Source organism: Euprymna scolopes, chromosome 8 (assembly GCF_053919585.1).
Source record: "Euprymna scolopes isolate OS-2025 chromosome 8, ASM5391958v1, whole genome shotgun sequence".
Taxonomy (NCBI): Eukaryota; Metazoa; Mollusca; class Cephalopoda; order Sepiida; family Sepiolidae; genus Euprymna; species Euprymna scolopes.
In genome coordinates, this window is record NC_136489.1 from 106,821,887 (window position 1) to 106,842,759 (window position 20,873).

At 33.8% G+C, this 20,873-nt stretch overlaps 1 protein-coding gene across 1 annotated transcript in view; it reads left to right on the plus strand.

Moving 5' to 3' along the window:
• The window catches only part of LOC145283705 (uncharacterized), a 390,390-nt gene that overhangs the window by 269,475 nt on the left and 100,042 nt on the right, over window positions 1-20,873 (plus strand). The window contains exon 5 of the mRNA XM_080132730.1: window positions 11,703-11,959. Coding sequence (XP_079988856.1) covers window positions 11,703-11,959 — 257 coding nt within the window. The remainder of the gene's footprint in view (window positions 1-11,702; window positions 11,960-20,873) is intronic.

The following is a 20,873-nucleotide window of genomic DNA, read 5'->3' on the forward strand; positions in this document are numbered from 1 at the left end:
CAGTAGTGTTTCAAGCTTACGCAATCATCAGTATAGGTAACAATTCCTACTGGGCATGAGATTCTAAGCCAACCACGAGGCCATCTTTAGTTTCATTTGTTGAGCCCCTGTCTCAGGGCGACCAAAAAATTGCCACGGAAATGAAGGAAAATAAGAACTATTAAACGCCGAATTCAACTGAATATATATATATATATATATATATATATATATATATATATATATATATATATATATATATATAAATAAAAAAGCCATGAATGTATTAACGTATCTCTAGGTCGTCAGACTTAGGTAGGTCGGAAGATAGATAGAGAAATAAATAGATAGGTAGAAAGATAGATAGCTTAAGATAGAAATTCGAAACTCAACCAATAAAAATGTGTTTTGCGTACAAATATGTTTCTTTGTATACAACATTTTTCAGATAAGTATGAAAACAGGTTGGCGTTTGACGTTTTATAGAACAATCGGACTGACCGACAATTCTAGGTGCAGAAAGTTCATGTTTCATCTCGAGTGGTGACGGGTTCGAATCACAAGAGAATCAATGACGCGTGGCCTTTTTACATAGCGGTGAGAAAAGTAACACACAAACACAATATATATATATATATATATATATATATATATATATATATATATATATATATATATATATATATATATATATATATATATATATATATATATAATTACAAAATACTGATAACATCACCGGAATTTCTCATGTTCACAACGCGTTAGATAAACTTACAACGTTTGAGTATTATTTTACATCTCCAAGTGTTGGCTCCGTTTTTCTTATTTTCTTTTTACATGTTTGTGATTATGAGAAGGCATTCGATATTTTAGACAGAACGAGGGTGAGTGGCCGAGAGTGGTCGTTTGTTCTCTGTCTTTTAAATTTATTGCCCACAACTAGTGGGCCCAAACACTCCCTTCTTTATCGGCTACATTTTTACATTCAGCGGACGACACGTTAATTGCTCGTTTAGTCATTGTTGCCTAACATCTGCAAGTTTACTTTGAAAATTTATCCTTTTACATGGTCCGTCCTCTCGTTCTTTTGCTCTCTCTCTCTCTCTATCGAACCGCATTGAGATGTTTGTTTCGATACTACAAAACAGCTGACTGTGAAAAACTATCACTCTGTGTATAATTCTCTCTCTCTCTCTCTCTCTCTCTCTCTCTAACACACACGCACCCTTCTTTCTTTCTCTTTCTCCCTATTCTTCTTTCTCTCTACACACACACACGCACGCGCATATATATATATATATATATATATATATATATATATATATATATATATATATATATATATATATATATATTAATAGATAGATAGAGAGAAAGAGAGGAGAGATAGAGAGAGAGAGAGGAACTTTCAACAACAACGTGTTTCACTGTATGAAACCTCTTCTATGCGGCTAAACTAGCACCCATCCCAAGCCAGGAATTAATCGTACATCCATATATATATTTTTTTTCCTAAATCCATGGAATTTCAATGTTAACGGATAATTTACTAAGTAAAAGAATTCAGTTTTAACTGACACTCTTCTGGAGGTTGAAGGTCAAGAAAAATATAAAAGATTCGGAAACTAAAAATGTGTTACATTAAATAATATAGTTGAAAAAAAAAATAAATCTTACAATTAATCAGAAGTGACTTTTCCAGGGCATTTATCCTCAAGTTTAAATATCAGCTTCTGTTTCGTTATTAATTATTTTGTAATGTTAAATGTTTTTCGTTGGTTTTAGCGTCCCCAATTCTCATATGAAAAAAAAAATGAATGGATCGCTTAGTAAAATAGAGTTATCTCCTTCATATCACAGACGAGTTATCCAAAAGAACCATCATTGGTTTATTTAAAATAGTTTTAAAGGGGTTAAAAATGGGTCAAAATTGAAAAAAATCGTCATACATTTTGTACATTTATCTTAGTTTATTTTTCATTTGTAATTTTTATTCTGTTCACATACGTGTCACGTTGATGCAATGGTAACGTCACCAGCTTGGATCCTACAGTTTATCTTTCGTTTTCGATTCTAGCTGATTGCACACAAATACTTTCTTTACTTTTGAAATCACAACTCTATAATAATATATACGAAATCTGGACAAATTAAAATATCATATTTAAGCATATTTTAGACCGGCCAGAGCCCCCCCCCCTGTCACCCCACCCGCTGGTCACATTTAAATTTAACATAAAAAAACATGAATTTATTGAAGAGTAAAATTATTTATTTAAGCTAGTAAATTATGGTTGGTGCAAATCACAATAAGTTATTTATCGTGAGCCAGTGTCTGGTGGGTTCATATCACAATACTAATAAGTTAGTTAGCACCAGCTAGTGTCTGGTTGGTGTAGATCACAATACAATTAAGTTAGTTATCATAAGCCAGTATTTGGTCGATACCGATCAAAATACTAATTAGTTACTTACCGCCAACCACTGTCTATGTGTGCAGATCGCAATATTAATAAGTTAATTTTTATTAGGAAGTCGTTGGTCGGTGCAGATCACAATACTAACAAGTTAGTTATCTCCAGCCATTGTCTGGTTGGTGAAGATCACAATACTAAATTATAGCCATCCAGTATTTGGTGGATGCAGATCACAATACTAATACGTTAATTGTCGCCAGACAGTGTGTGGTCGGTGCAGAGCACAATATTAATGTTATTTCTAGCCAGCCAGTGTCTGGTGGGTACAGATCACAACACTAATAAGTGATGTATCGCCAGTATTTGTTCGGTGCAGATCGCAGTAGATTAGTTATCGCCAGCTATTGTTTGGTAAGTTCAGATTACAATACTTATAAGGTAATTATCGCTAGCCAGTCTTTGGTCGTTGCCGATCACAATATTAATAAGTTATTGCAAGCCAATGTCTGGTTGGCGCAGATCACATTACTTATAAGTTACTTATCACCAACTAGTCTCTGGTCGATTCAGATCACAATACTAATAAATGAGTTATTGCCAGCCAGTGTTTGATTAATCCATATCAAAACATTAGTAAGTTATTTATTGACAGCCAGATGGGTGAAGATCACACTAAGTTACTTATCGCCAACAATTGTTTTAAAATTTTCATTCTATTGAAATCAATTTTGATATATTGTTTCTCATTATTTGATATTAATGCTTTGCGTTATGTTTAATATGCACAGAAGGAGTTTTTCATTTTAAACGTTTATAAATATTCAGGTATTTGAATTTAAATATTACTTTATTTCAATGTAATATGAGATTGTTTATTGTATCTCTTATTGAAATTTAAGCAAATATTAATTGCTGATATTTGTAAAACTCAACTGATGGATTTTGATTGAAATTTGAAAAACAAAACAAAACAAAACAAAAAACAAACAAACATATTTTCCTGATTTTCAAAGAGTCATATATTCAGATTTGCATTTGAATAACAACTTTCTTCATTTTGATCTTCCCATGCATGTGATTTTTAGAGGGTTTATGAAAACATGATTTTCAGTGAAAACCATTTTTTAGGTTTTTTTTATTGTTGTGTCGTAACACAATAGTAAAAGAAAATCAAGTCGAGGTTGGTTTAACAAACGATGTTTATTAATATCACAGGTAAAAAAGTAGGAATACGGGTATAACTGACTAGCGCTCAGCTAGACAGTGGAGTACTATCGCTCCTTCTCACCGTTGTAGACATTACTAGCACTATACGTATAGTAAGAACCGGTGTAATTTCTCTTATGAATACAACGGCCGGTATGACATTAATAATTTAAAAAGATTTTGTCAGTCTGGAAATGTTCATTGGGTGGATTACAGTTAATAATTTAAGGAAATTTTATTTTATATAAACATTCTTATGGATTAATTATTAAGGAAATATTCCATTATCAGTTGAAACTCTGCACTGACTTCTGTTTCACTAAAATATTTAGAAATAATTATTTTTCATTGATATAAAAATCTTTTTTTTTATTTCCAGAAACTAAGAAACATTATTAGATATGGCATGATTGTAATTTATGAAAAAGATTAAGCAATTCAGCAATATTCTTTGCTACAAGTTATAAAATGAAAGAGGAATTTATTTTTATTTCTCAATCAGTATTGTTTGTGTTGAGACAATACATCAATGTACCAGATCTTTGCAAACAAACTCTTTACAGTATTTAGAGTTGACATCAATCTTTGAAAGAGTAATGCACATCCTGAATACTGACGCCATATTCTATGGAAAACATGTTCTGCAAATTAGACCAGCAATATTCATTTTAAAGATAATAATCAAAATGAGAGTAAAGTCAGAATAATTTGACTAATGATAACAATCCAAACTCATCTAATAATTTCCAACATTGCAAAGATAACAATAAAAATGTGATTAAAAGTTCAAAATAACTTTAATAATGGTAATAATGAACACTCGTCTAACAAATTAAGACATTCAATTTCATAATGAATTATGCATATTTATGCTACGAAATATATATTTTTGCAGATGTTGTCATATCATCTGCCAACATCCTACACTTTTATTTTTTTTCTTTAACAGATCCCGCTAATTGCAATCCTTACTGATTCATTCCATTTTATTCTCACTATGAAAAAATTGCAAAAGTTGACATGTTTTTATCAACTCTTATTACTTACATACCAAATTATCAGATTATCAACAAAAGAGTGTTACATAGTTATTACTAACTGAATTACAAGTCACGTTGATAACATTATAATCTCTAGAAAGAAAATGATATCTCGTTATAGTTCTATTTCTTGTAATAATATATCTCAAGCAGTTCTCCGTATTTATCTACAACATATTTATTTTTTATTCACCGTCTGATCGGAACTAATATTATCCTGATTCTATCGAAGGACAGTCTATTGTTTGCTTGTGTGGTAATGCTTTTTACTACCGTGGAATTTTCACGGGTTCTTTTTTTTACACAGGTATCACCACTTATCAAGGCCCGGAGGCCACTCGAGGATAAGCGTTAATGGGTATACATTAGTTAATGTGATTATAGTGTAGTAAACATAATGGAAATTTTGTAAATTGGATTACTTAAGAGGGCGGTTCAGCAAGAACTTGTTTACGTTGAACTTGAAGACAAACATATTGTAGTCAGCTGGAAAGCAGACAAATGGAAAGAAGTTCCACGGGCGTGCAGTTCTAAGAATGAAGCTTTGTTCATGGCAGCTACATTTAGGTTTAGGCACAGATAAAGAGTGTGGGAAATTATTGATAGCGGTTTTGGCTAGACGAGTGTTTTTCATGAAAGTTTGGCGAGGGGAGACCATAAATCGAAGCTCGGACGAAAAATAATGAAAATAAGGATAAAGCAGAGACAAGCTCGCTACGTATCTTCAGTAGGAAACAGGTTACAGGGAAGAGAAAAGATCTTCCTCCACTAAGCTACGAAGTCTATTTTGAACTCTTCTAGCTTACGTTATCATGTGTATCCGATTTTCGTGGTTATTTTCGTGTATATATATATATATATATATATATATATATATATATATATATATATATATTGTAATGTCTACAAATGTAAGCGTCTGCACGTCTCTGAAGTTATGTGTGCTTGTGTAAATGTTTGGCTTTTTAATAACGTAAACCTTTTGATACCTGACTCGACTCCTCGGAAATTGATAACCGAAGCTTTTCTCATAAAAAAAGGAGACACAATAAAAAAGAAAGTTTTTATTCTTTTCTTAGTTGTAGATACATCCGAGCGTCTCTAAAACAAGCCTGTTGGTGAGTAGTATAGCCACCACGTTTGTCTTTCACGCTATAGTTTGAAAGTATGTTCGTCGCTAACCGAGTTCTATTCTAAGATGTGCTATTTCAAATTTATATTTATCTTACATCTTTTTCAAAAGGAATTTTTCGTCAGAATGCTACGCTTAAATTTGATATAACAGTTTTAGATTCGTCAAAAACCTCTGTTTACAGGGCTTTGTCTGTCTGTCTATAACGGATATTTTAATGTATTATCTATAATTAATATTGCAGTACTTTATAACGTAGGTACGTGTGTCACGGTTTCCAGATTATAAATTATTCGATCGTGAGAATCTATTTATTAAAAAGGAGATTATAGCATACTACGAATATTTTATTAGTATATAGATACGCTAATTTAATATTTGTTGCATGTTATCCCCTATCCTTTTTAATAAAAAGGATCTCCTGATCACCAAAGACGTAGATGTAAATAAAATAAAATAAATTATATCTTTTGGGGCCGTACGTGTAACTAAAATATACCTTCTTAGTGTCGGGCTAGTATCCAAGGGTAGTATTCGTTCTGTATAAAGATAGTATAATGATATAGCGGAGTTTCCGTTCGCGCCGGGCGTCCATACAGTGGAAATATATCACAAACTCCTCTATGGACATTGAAGATAAACCGTAATAACCAAAAATATCCTGACACATTAACCAGATTACTTAGATAAATACTTTTACAGTTTTTACAAAATGTCTACAATAATATCGTGGTGTATTCATTCACGTTGAACGTCCGCACAATTCCCAGTAGTAATATATTACATATGAAAGCCGACGCTGTGGAATTTCCACAGGTCACGCTAGTTTTTATAAATCGGTCATGCTTAATTTTTACATAGCATTTTCGTCGGTTTGTCACACTTAAGTTTGAAATGATATTTTTGGATAAGTCTACACATAGTTTAAAGTTATTATGTCAGTCCGTCTGTTTGTCAGGCATAAATTTGAAATATTTTATTTGGTTTAAATGAAAAATTTTATTATATAATTTCCGTAACTCTTTCCCCGCTTACGTTTGGAATAGTATTTATCGATGCACCATGGTTCTGATCGCTCGTAGTCTGCCATACATAAGTTTGAAATATTTCATGCCCTGAAATAATCTGAATTTACGCATTTCTTAAAAAAAAAAAAAAAAATCTGTCACGTATAGATTTGAAATGACATTATCATCAGTAACCGTCCAGTGACCTATCCGTCCTTTTTATATTTACTATAATGCTTAATACTGTTGAGAAACACGCAATGTGCTACTCAGCATTTTATCGCGCACAACGGATTTCAAACTTCAACGTAGGCACAAAAACAAGATGGCCTTTAATCACTTCATAACTGATTTTTGGTTTTTATTTCAACGTTTCTTGCCTTACGTGCCTTTGCCACGTCATATAACGTCCTATTACCGTCGTGTTTTGCTCAAGTCAGCCTCTTGTAAAATCGAGGTGATCATCACAAGTCATTTGATGTCGGCATTAAAACTCTCATAATATCTTATAAAAGTCAATCATAAAAAAACAGAGCGTTACTAAAGGGTTACAAGAAATGTAGACACTTCCGAGACTTTAAACCTGATAGGGGCAAGCAAGACGCTTGTTGTATGGGTAGTAATACAGCCGTCAGTGGATGAAATCAATGGTTTCTTTGTGTTAGATTTGATTTGTTTGTTCAACGGTACATGGACTCATTTTGGAGGATATTTTAATGGCGAAACACAATGCCTGTTATAAACGATGCACTGAGTAGGAATTAGTTAAACGCACGTTGCTATTCAATCGGCATCCTTATAGAAAAAAATATGGTTTTGTACTCTTACGAAATATATGAGTGCTTAAATGACCAGAATATTCAAGTTAGGTGAAATTGTTGCAATTGGGGAATGGAAAATGGCCAAGTTAGTTATATATAAAAATATATTTCTTAAACGTCACATACTCATAAACTAAGAAGTAAACCATCAGGCTAAATCTTTGGGTTGCGATTGCTTTAAATCAAAGTAGCGTTAACGTTAGCAAACTGACCAATCGGATTCTATTAATATCCTTACTAGTTAATAACCAAACACCGCTCAAACAAAATTTGTGCATTTCTTTGCTAATTAGACATAGAAGTATCTCTGTAGCTAACTTGCCATAAATATATTTTCTATAAAACTACTAAGCACTGCTAACGTAATGATAACTGGTGAAATAAATGCTAAAAGTCTTTCTATATATGCAGTATCTTATATTACCTCATAATATCATAAGTGAAAAGGGTTAAACGACAAAATTGTCGCCCTATAAAAGACGACATGATTCCATTTCCGTTTGATGAAAACTGGTTTTATTTTTTTGTTGCAGGCGATCTACTTGTTCGCCAGCTATGTACAAATTCCAAGGGTGATAGGAGCCTTCTATCATGTCTGAAAGTTACACACTGTCCAAAGAAAAGATCGGAGATGCGTCGCTGTACAACTCATTCTCTCTACCGATCCACGTTATGACAACAGGACCATTACCAGCACCCCCAAAATTCATCGCTGGATTACTACGAATAACAGAAACGTACCCAGGATGATGAAAACAAAGTTTCCGGCCACAGTTTTGGTCTTTGGTACGGTTTCAAGTGAAAGCCACATCATGCCATCTCACATCTTCAAAGTCGGTTTGAAATCAACACCAAAGTGTACCTGGATGTGCTGAAGAGTGTGTTAATCCCCTAATGCAATTATGTGGCCGCTGACACACCCTGGGCGTGACAGCAGTACTTGACACCGGCCCATAAGTCCAAAGAGACCCAGGCTTGACTTCAGAAAAAGTGTTATGGCTTTGTACCCTTCTCTCATTGCTCCCTCATCCCCCGACCTCAACCCACTGGACTACTTCGTTTGTTCATACATCGAGAACATGACTTCCCACAACACCAAAGCCATCCACCGAGTATCCGCCGAGCTCCTGCCACCGCTTGTGGAAAGGTGTGCTTCCAGTTCCAGACCCGTATCGAGGCAGTGATTGAGTCTGAAGACGGCTACATTGACTAGATGTCAGATCTACTAGATAATTAAGTTTACTGAATTGATTTTTTTCGATAAAAGTTTAAAAATAAAGTTGTATTGTTGTTTTCTTTAAGGCGAAATTATTGCATACATACATATACGAAGGTCGTTCCAAAAGTAAAGCCTCTTAATTCTCGCTCAAAATGTTTAAGACCTACGAGTTGTATCATTAAAACGAGTGACCTGTTGGACTCCAGAATTTATTTTTCCATATAGTCGGCCCTATTCTCGGTGCCCTTTTTCCAGCGATGAACGAAGGCTGTACATGGGCGTCTGGAGCACGCTTTGTCGTACTAAGGTCGTTTCAAAAGTAATGTTTTCAATTTTCTTAACTCAAAAAGTTAAAAATCTACGAGGACGAAAATGATACCGTTAAAACGGATGAACTTTTGTGCTTTAGAATTTATTGTCCTATATAGTCAACATTATTGTAAATTCATTTTTGTAGAGAATTCCATGATGCGTTTCTGCTTTTGACCACCTCCATGACAAGGATTGATTTCTTAGAGGCTTTGGCCATCAATATCTGCAGCAGGGAGGTAAAGCTTTTAGGTCTTGAATGCATAAGTTCAGTCATCATAACAAAGTAATTTCCAGTTCTCTCTGATTCATTCGGGTAGATAAAAATATAGGAACCATTTCTTTTGGAACACGGATTGTGTATATATATATATATATATATATATATATATATATATATATATATATATATATATTAGTATATTTAGGCAGCATTTTTTCTTTTATGCAGGCGAGTAGTAAAGAATAAAAAAATAAAAATGAAATTGAAAAATGAAAATAGCGAGATGAAATGAAAAGACGATTAAAAGACGATTAAAATCGCTAAAAATCACTAAAATACTCAAAAGCATTATTTTCATTTATCAATTTCATTTTTATTTTTTATTTTTTACTACTGAGGATGACCAATGGAGGTCGAAAACGTTCGCGATTATGGGAAATTTCTTTTTTCACTCGAAAAAACGTTCGGAAAATGGTCCGACAAAGAGAAAAGGAGGGTTACAAGAAAAACAAGCAAGAGTTGTCTGTGCTATTTAATGAAACTTGCATATATATATATATATATATATATATATATATATATATATATATACACACATATATATATATATATATATATATATACAATATCTTATGAATTAAACTAATTTGTATTAATGCTATTGTTGGCGCGAATAATATTATTAAAGGAGCGATTATGTATTCTGCGAGATTAATCAATATATATAGTATGGTATATATTATTTTCTCTGCAGTCTCTTTCACACTTTGCTCTTTGTTGTTGTTGTTGTTGTTGTTGTTGTTGTTGTTGCTGTTGCTGTTGTTGTTGTTGTTGTTGTTGCTGTTGTTGTTGCTGCTGTTGTTGTTGTTGTTGTTGTTGTTCTTGTTGGGGGGGGGTCGATTTCCTTGTCGTAATGGTTTCCGTGGGAGAGTTAACAATAGAACGCAGTAAATAAAACCAAATTTATAAAAATTATATACGCTTCTTTCATTTAAATTTTCCGGACACTTGTTGTGATAAGCATTCTACTGAATCCGTCCACGTGTAGATGGGTTTGTCTGATGGCGTTCAAAAGCCTATGGGGAGGATAAGTTCGTGTGTTTGTAGCTGTCGCGAAAACTGCACTTTCTTTCTCTGTCCCTCTTTGCCTGACTGCCTATCTATATTCTTCCTTTCTTATGAAAGCATTTTGCAGCAACTGCTTCTTTACATACATGACAAACCGTGGTACTCATGTATTTTTGATCCGGATTTCTGTGATTTGGCTTGGGCTCGACCGGCAGCTGACGAGAACCGTCCGAACAAGCCGAGCGCTGATCTAATGTTAAAACGATAGGGGAAAAATACTAGTTGATTATTTTGTTGTTGATTTTGTAAAAAAAATATTTACGCATTTTTTAAGTAATGAATGTTGGTAGTTTTCTTTTTCTTTTTCAAACTATCTGGCGTGAAAACTTTTAAAACAATCATGAACATTATAACCAAAACATTCGCATATGTTGCTAACAATTCTTGAAAGTTAAAACATTGATAATAAAAATATTTATTCAATTGAGGTAGTTTTTTGTTATTGTAATTTTTCTTTAAGAAATATAGCAAAAACATAAAAGCTAAAATTATTGCAACGTTTTGAAAAAACTATAGAAATCACTAAACAATATAAACCTTCAAAAAAAGATTCACATAAAAAACTATACTAATATTATAAATTTTCTTGAAACAAAATAAATAAAGAAAAATATTGAAAGTTTTCTTGAAAATATTTTTGCAAAAACATTAACAGCACAAACTTTTGCAAAAAGCATTCATATATTTTTGCTAACAATTCTTGAAAGTGAAATAAAAATATACAAATAGTTATCAAACTTAAGGTAGTTTTTTTAATGTTTGTGAATATCATATGCTATACATAAATGTGGTTAATTATGTTTTCTGGCTTCTTTTATTTTGCTCGGCTTGTTCCGGCGGTTTTCGTAAGCTGCCAATCGAGCCCCATCCAACGTCCCGAAAATCAGGGTAAAAAAAATGAATGAGCAGCCAAACCACCTATGTATTATTGTTTGCAGTTTCTCTCCGACCTCATTATTGCTTGCCAATCAAATTCTTTTTTAAACACGCCCACGTATATTTTCCGTTCGATTCTTTAATCTATCAGATTATTCCGTCAGAATTTTATTTCTTTTAATGCGTGCATTATAAGAATTATTTTTGTTCCCATCATGATTATTGCAATTGAAATAGGTATCCTTATTTTTTGTTTGCCCAACATTAAACGTTACAAAAAGAACAACCATTATATTTATAATTTTATTACTTTTTTTTCTTTTGATTGTTTTTTAAATATAGCGTCAGGCTGTGCTGATGGTTCCACGGAAGGATTCCACTGGCGAAGTAACATCGCCGCTTGCTCGGGTTACTGGCACGGTCACATAGAAAACGCCAGTTCCGTGTGCGCCCAAGGTTGGAAAGTTTGTTCATGGCAGGAGACCCATATACTTAAGAATATCACATGGGAAGAAGCAATATCTGTGGATGGGTGTTTTGCTTACAACGCCGCTCAAGATGGTGGCAGATGCCGAGAATGCAGAGATAACATGGAACAGGTGAGTCGAATCTTTTTAATTTTTATTTTAAATTAATCTCGCTAAAGACATACTTGACTCAAAAGTGTCCACCTTTATCTGTACCGAGTCGAGAAACTAGACTTTTAAAGTTACGCAACCGATGAATGATATTCCGTGTACTCTATACATATAAGTATTAAACTTACCGGGCGCAACATTCTCCCTAGACGGGGTTCAAGGAGAGATTATTGGAGAATATTAAATTCACAAACCGGCCCTAGTCGCATGCATATCCCAGAGAAAATGATGACGTAAGTGTTGGTGGTTTTGCAAGGGGATGATGTCCCCCTGATCGATTAAATTTACTTATCTAACAAAAAACTGTGAGTCAACGTAATTATCGCGTATAATATTAGCTTAAGTCAGTTGAATGAAAGGAAGTATTAGGTCGTTACAAAATTAATGGACGATTTCATACACATATATTTAGTCATGGAAAATTAGCAGTAGAAATGTCCAAATTAGTCAGAGTATGAGCCTTGAGCATCTATGTACCTTTTATCAATCAACGTGATTATTTATTCCTCGTTGATGGGAAATTATTAAATTATTGACTGTAAGGCAAGAAAATGTTTGAAAGTTGACTCCACTTTATAGATACGAAAGTTTGATCATTTTAAAACGTGCTTAAGTACTAACAAATGATAATCAATAAGTGGAAGATCTGCTGGAGGAGGAGGAGGAGAAGGAGGAGGCGGTAAGGTCTCGTATCCACAAGTCTGTGAGTCAAAGTTAATTTTGCAACCTGACCTACCTCGATTCGTCAGTGCAGGTCTTTTTTTTATGGCCGACCGGGTATGCATATCATCGAATTGGTTGGAGTAAATCTTTGCAGTTCTGATTGTTTTCTAAAAATACAAAGCTGTATTGGATAAAGCCTAATATAGACCATCATATTTCTGTTGGGACAACTTTGGGTTTGAAGGATGTTTGGGTAACTGCTCAGAACCAAACCAATGACCTCAACAGTTACGATTATCATAAAGAATCGACATTTCGTCATAAATGATTATTCGCTCATTGTTGTTATGCAACCTAAGAAGTGAGCGCATTTCAAACCGTTTTTTAGGCTCATCAAACTCATGCGAAACCAATTCATCAAGGTTTCACCTTTCTAATACTCTGTAAATGACATGAAACTATTCCATGACATGGAACCATTGAGAGTAGATGTCAAAAACATGCTCTTGACATTTTGGTATGGATTTTGCTAAGCAAGTGCTGTGCAATTGTTAGTTGTAAAAATTGCACGGCCGTCTTTCACCTTCTTCACCTTCAAGGTTTTCATCTCTTTAATAGAAATTCTAGTACCACCACTGAACTGCCTAATGACTGTAGATTCATCTCCTTATGCAGTATGAATATTAATATAATCCGCGGAGGCATTGCGCTAAAGCTTGAAATCATACGACATAAGAAGGGAATGATCATATTTAAGCATGTTCATCATTGAGTCAATTTCTTTTTATTTTGTTGTTTCTAATCCTTTTGGGGTGAACTGGATTTCCTATTACCGCAAGAAAAAAAAACTAGTCTAAACTTTCTCTCATCTCATGGGAGCAAGAAGTGGGGGATCAATTTAAAATAAATCGCTGTCATTTAGAAAATATATTCCACATTACAAATATTACTAGCAGGGTATCTTACTATATAGGACGAACTTTTTCGTATTTATTAAGTTTATTAGAAAAATTGAAATATAAAGCAAAAACTATCAAGATTTTACAAAAAAAAACCCTGTCCTCTTCATATTCGGAGGCGTGCAGCCTTTCGATTGGTTTCTTCCAATCAATACCAAAAATATTATTCACACTACATATATACCGCCCAGTCGGCCTCATAAACTCATACACATACCATTACCTTTCCTTTTCCAGTTAGAAAAATGACAATTTATCCCTTACAGACATCCAGCTAATCTCATCGGCTGAGAGTAAACAAATCACTTATTCCTGAATATGACTACTGGTAAATAAACGAACACACTATACAAAAAATCCCGCACACTACTCAACCTGCAATCCTTACCGCGTGAAACAGACCACTTGCTTTTTACCATTCTTCGGCAAACTAGCACAATTAGGTAAGCACACACGCACACAAACACACGCACACACATCCACAGAGAGATCTACACTAAGAGAGAGAGAGATAGAGAGAGAGAGAGAGAGAGAGAGAGACCATTATTTTGATGGTTCGAACGTAACTCAGGAATCGAACGCACACACACATAGATACAGACAGAGAGATAGATACATAGAAAGAGAGAGAGAGAGAAGAAAAAATAGAGACAGAGAGAGATAAAGATAGTGACGGATACAGAGATAGAAAAGCAGAATCGTCGTTTAGTTATATGATTACCATCTAACCCTATATCGAGCCAAATGGAATAAAGTGGGTGACACTGCTATCACGCAGAACGTAAACAGAACGTTTTCACAAGTAAACAAATGAATAATATAAGTTACGAGGTTGAAATAAAAACAATTTCTTTTATTTCAAACAAACAGTTAAGAGTTTTAAATAAAAATAATTTCTTTTTCCGACATAGGGTTAGAGAGTATTCTTAGAACTAAACGACAATCCTGCCGATATAGATAGATGGATAGAGAGAGCGAGAGAGAGAGAGAGAGAGAGAGAGAGAGCTTTGACCCCATTTTAAGAGAGAGGGAGAGAGAGAGAGAAAGAGGTAAATATATAGAAAGCTTAGGTAGAAATATTGTTATTTCGGACTTTCAAACGCCATAGTTTCACAATAGCTCATTCGATAGACATGTTTCATTTGTTTTTTTCTACATCTTTTCCTTCTTTCATCATACGTTCGCGCCTCGCTAAATCAGGTAATTTTTTAAATTCTTTATTTTTTTAATCTTTTTTCTTTTTTGCGCTCGAACCCGTAAGTTCTGCATTTTTGTAGATTTTTCTTTCCGGAGACCTCGCACAAAGATTAACTATTATTACGTTTCCTTTTTTTTATTTTTACACACAAATACGTCATAATGCAAAATACCATTGAAGTTTAAAACTATTTGTGAGTAATTTAATCTAGTATAACTATTATTGAATGTTTTGTTGTTATTTTTACCCAAATATGTCAAAAAGTTAAATATATGGTTTATATTATTACATAACTTACATTTCGGGCGCACTTCTTTACAATTACACCCACACTCACAAAATGGAATGTTTATTCCGGAAGCCATTCTTAACATAAGTTGGTTGGAGTGTCCATTCCGATTGCTGTTCTTAACATGAAGAGGTCGGTGGTTGGACTACAACAACATCAACCATACTTTATTTTTTTATGCGAGGGGAGGATGCTACCACCGGGCAACGCCGGTTAACGGGTACTGCTAGTTATTTATAAAAAATAATTAACTTATTAAATTAGGAAATTTTTCGGTTTCTGAAAGAGTGTTGTGCACGATTGCTTACACATAAGATTTATCGGTAAAGCCGCAGTACTTGCAAACGGAAATTGCAAAATTTTATGAGACGTGGACACACATACAAATAAACCGATTAAAACAAGAAGACCAGATGTCATATTATAATACGCAAGTAATTAGTAAAATAAATTGGGTAATATTCATTTAAAAGCAATACAAGTTGTTATCTGAAATCTGGCATACAGAATAGTAGATATTGACGTATACACTTTGGTAGGGGAACTTATCCAAGAACCCTTAAGTGATCTCTCGTAAACTATTCGCTTTACCCAAACCAGATATTACACGGCACTAATACATCAGTCATTAACATTCCAAATGCACACTTTAAGCATAATACGCAAAACTTCATTATTTATATACATAAAAAAGCTACAACAGTGGCCAACAATACTTAATATTCATCACAACTCGTATCCTTAAAATTGATTTAACAGCCAGTCTACGACACTGACTTCCGGAAATAAATAAAAAAGTAAATAAATAAAACAACGAAAGCCTTGCCGAACAGTTGTACACGTGTCTTTTTATCCCCTGGCCCCCCGAAGAAGAGATACTACCCTAAAAAATTAGGGACATCAACACTTACCATCTTATAGGGCACATTTGTTGGCAAATAAACGTTATATAATTGAACATTATAGAAAATTTCTTATAATATTGTCATTACGTTTTATATGCTATTTTGTGTCCACGGTGTTTCTTACGAACCGCATTGATATAGCCTTAAAACACTACTCCTTTCACACTACGCACAACGCTTCAAGCAAACTACAACGTCCTTTTCACAGAATAGTAGATATTTCTACTTTTTTTTTTTAATGCCTTATGTAACCAATGCCTTGAAGGGGTTGAAAAAATTTTACTCCAGTTTAACAATCTTCCGATCTTGAAACAATTCTTATTAAATGTAACTTAAATGTAATTATTTGGTGTCACCTGGTGTACTCGAGTGACTAATGTTCTCTATTATTATTTGTACTCACTAGGAGTTTTCACACAGCCCATCATCAAATATTCTGTCAACAATCTTTGGTGTCATCTGGAGTCTGAATGACAACAGGTCTCCCCAGATTTCCAATATTCTCCACTTTTTTCGATAACATATGCAAATGAATACAACAGCAGTTTACCATTGATTTATCGCTAGCAGCGATCATCGCTTGAATTTGAATGGATATAAGCCTAAGGAACTAACTTACACATACAGAGACAAAGTTGCATTTATATAAATGTAGAGATATGATATAGACACAGCGATATATATATATATATATATGTGTGTGTGTGTGTATGTATGTATGTGTGTTTGCGTGTATGCATGCGTGTGTGCATGTGTGTATGTATGTTTATGTATGTTTGTATGTGCGTGTGTTTGTATGTGTGTGTATGTATGTGCTTATGTATGTGTGCGTGTATGTATGTGCGTGTTTATGTATGTGTGTTGTACGTATGTGTGTATGTATGTATGTGTGTGTTTATGTATGCGTGTATGTATGTGTGTGTATATGTTCGTGTATGTGTGTGTGTAACCACTTCAAGTAAATATAACTATGGTAAGCGGAAATCATACAACCTCCATATCAAACATTAATGTACACATACATTTTTCACTTCTTTTTATCTTCATCAATTGATACGTGTTAGTTTTATTTTTGTTTTGCAAACTTTCTGTTTTCAGAAGTTTTATTTATTACTTTTTTTTTAATAGACTTAACTATTTTTATACGATGTTAGCATGTGTGCCCGGCGCTGCCCTGGTGTTTGGAGGTGTGTGTTGACCCCCCCCCCCAAAAAAAAAGTGGTAGTAGGAAAGCAGGCTCGAACCCGTACTGCGAAGTAGGAAAACAACGGGGAAAAACGTGACGTTTTTGCTGTTACGACCACCGCCAACCCGGAAGTAACGTAGGTTTAAGTAAAGGCTAGACAATCGAAAAAGGGGATGACTTTCGAAAATATCGGCGAAAAAAAGCGACCCCATCCTGTAGAAAAGTGCCCGGTTGAGGGTGAAGGAATTAATGTTTTTAGCCAATTTTTCGGTATTTGTAGTCTAAAGGGTCGGGCTTAAAAACGATACTGATCTTGTGAAAGTCCATCGTCTCTGTCGAAAGTTTAGGAAGGCATGCAAACATACATACATACATACATACATACATTTATATATTGGTAACTAAAAAATTTCGACCCAAGCCGATGAACAAGCTTGCCCTATCTCTGAATACCCTTTATGTAAAATTTCAAATGCGTCGACTAGAAATTGTCTGAGTAATTTGGTAGAGACTGCAGATGTCGATTTTTTTATAACTTTGACTCCGATCATGGCCCCCTTAACATTTATTGTTTTGGGTTCAAATCAAGTTATTAAGTTAGATCCATGTCCGAGGAACCTATATCTAAAATTTCAAGTCTTTATACCTAAAATTGGCGGAGGAGTTTGGTAGAGTTCTCAAAGGTTAAATCGTTAAACTTTGACCCCTTAACAGCCAAATTTCTGGCCGAAAACCGATCATAAAGATTTTCCCAAATCTCAGTACCCTGTATATCAAATATCGAGTCTGTAGACTGAAAATTGACAAAGTTATTTTGTAGGGAAATGTACACAGACAGTCAGACAGACAGACACTTTCACTTTTATAGATATATAGATTAGTACAGAACACTGAATGTGTTATTTTTTTTATCCGTCATCCTTGATGGGGGATATAGACTTATTATTTAATAGAAAATAGATAATTACCATTAATTAATTATTATTACTATTGCCATTATTTTTTCCACCTATTTTTATCTAATCATGCATTGATAAAGTTACCATTATGTGACTGGAATCAAATAGAGGGAAGACGGGATGAGAATCAAACTCACTTTCTGCAATATATCGCTTCGCTCCGGCGGACGAAGCGATATATTGCAGAAACACCTGCTTTATCTAGCGATAATGTATGCTTCCCTGTGATTTTGTTTGAAGCTGGTTTACAGCAGAGCCAGATTAACTCTCTCGTCAGTCGACACCCGGTACTTGTACTGGGCTGGTCACTAAAGTGTGGTGTCTGCACAGATGCTGCACTCAAATTAATTGTCCTCAGTCAATGGAGGGGAAAACCCTCCTATACTAAGGCAATTTTATTTTTACAGAATCCCCTTTTGAGGAGAGCTGATTATCTCCCACATTAAACCGAAGTTGTGTCACATTTTGTTTCGTGGGAAACTAATAAATAACCACTCTCTCGTCCCAACCAGTGGTAGAGTATATCGAAGACAGACTCTATCGGACGTTTCGACGCCATCCTATATATAGCGCCTGGTATTTCTATATGATCACCCATCTGATAATAGCCAGGTTCAGCGCTGTTTAAGATAGATAATCTTACCAGAATTAATGTGTCAATGGAATTATGTTGTATATTTCTAAAAGGCGCAATGCCTGGTGGCCTTGAATATTACGGACAAATCACATTGGAAAAACATAGTTCCAATTCGAATTGAAGCAAACTTGAACGTTGTCAGATGGTTGATTATTTAAGGCTGCTCAAGTACCCTCAGCTGGAAAATGGCTTCTACTCTCGTGTGAAAGTCGTTGAATGGCATCCTCAGTTTGTAACCCCGGTATTTTCATTTATTTTAGAAAAGATGCAATCTGTAAAAGTTATCTGCCCCGGGATTACGTGATGACTCTTATTGTTTATATAAGAAAACTATAACGAAACAAATAAAATAAAATCTAGTGTTGATATTGATCTGACTTAGCCTATAATTTGAGAATAAGTAGAATTTTTTCGACTAAAAATAGATTAACAGTATTTCGAATGTACTTGGAAATGGCACATGGAAGTTTATTTATAGGCTGACTGTTTTTGTTTTTTTCTTCTTCGGATTTCCTTCGTTTTTTTTAATTAATGACAACAAAAAAATGGTGTAACTAGCTATGTTTATGGATGTCAACTTCGCCGTTGCTTGATGGGGTGCCTTTGGCACGTCGAAAACCGATAAAATAATAATAATAATAATAATAATAATAATAATAATAAGAGAAGAAGAAGAAGAAGAAGAAGAAGGACAACAACAACAACAACAACGTTGCTTTGGTAAAAACATATAAAAGAAAAACATAAAGCTAAACGAGAATGGAACGAATTTACGAGCCAGACGCACATAAATGCAGACCATGACATGTTTAAAGGGAAACCAATATTTCCTCTCTTTAATTTTCATTGTTCTATTATATATATATTATATATATATATATATATATATATATGCACATACACACACACAAAAATACCCACACACACGTGTGTGTGTGTCTTTGTGTATATATCATAGTTATACGCCCAAGAAACCAATTCTTTCTTTCTCTCTCTCAGACACACATATATTTCTGTTTGCGTCTGTGTGCCTGAACAATACACACACAGACACAAGACACACACACGCACACACATACTCACATATATATATATGTATATATATATATATATATATGCGTGTGACTGAAAGAGAGAGAGAGAAAGAGAGAGAGAGAGAGAGAGAGAGAGAGAGAGAGAGAGAGAGAGAGTTGGTTTATTGTATTCAAGAATGTGACGTTTTTATTTTTATTTATATATGAGGAGATGATTTAAAACGAAATCACCTTGGGTGGTTTACGCAAATATGTTGATTACTGAGTAATAAGTTTTCAGGCAAAGGAGATTACTCACACTCAGTGTCTATCCCGTTTTAATTCTCCCGTCATATATATATATATATATATATATATATATATATATATATATATATATATAAATATATATATATATATATATATATATATTGTTCACAGAAAGTTTTAGATGAGATAAGTCATTGGTACCGTAGGTTTCAAACACGATAATTAGAAAGCGTTTTAGATACCGATATCAAACCCTCCTAAGCCAATACTCATCTTCTATAAATAATACGCTCTTATTTTCGAATGTTCCTTATAATTGAACACTCTGATAGATTTCTCGCCCTCCCACAAAAAACAAAATAAAAATAATTATATATATATATATATATATATATATATATATATATATATATATATATATATATATATATATACATTTAAATAAAAGGGGCGGAAATCTCTCAAAAGCTCTTTCGACTATCATCTCGTCAGGAGAGAATCGATAGTATAAAAATTAAATAACAATTGAAAGTGGTAGTAGGAAAGTATTGTTATTTAATTTTTATACTATCGATTCTCTCCTGACGAGATGATAGTCGAAAGAGCTTTTGAGAGATTTCCGCCCCTTTTATTTAAATGTATATATAAATTTTGTACCTCTAAACATTTATTCAAATATTTGCGGAAGAGGTATACTCAATATCAGATTAAGGAATTGAATAATGTTATTCGAATGAGGAGTAGGATTAGAACGCATAACCTCTCGCTTGCCTTTTTACGTTCTTGTCTCAAACAA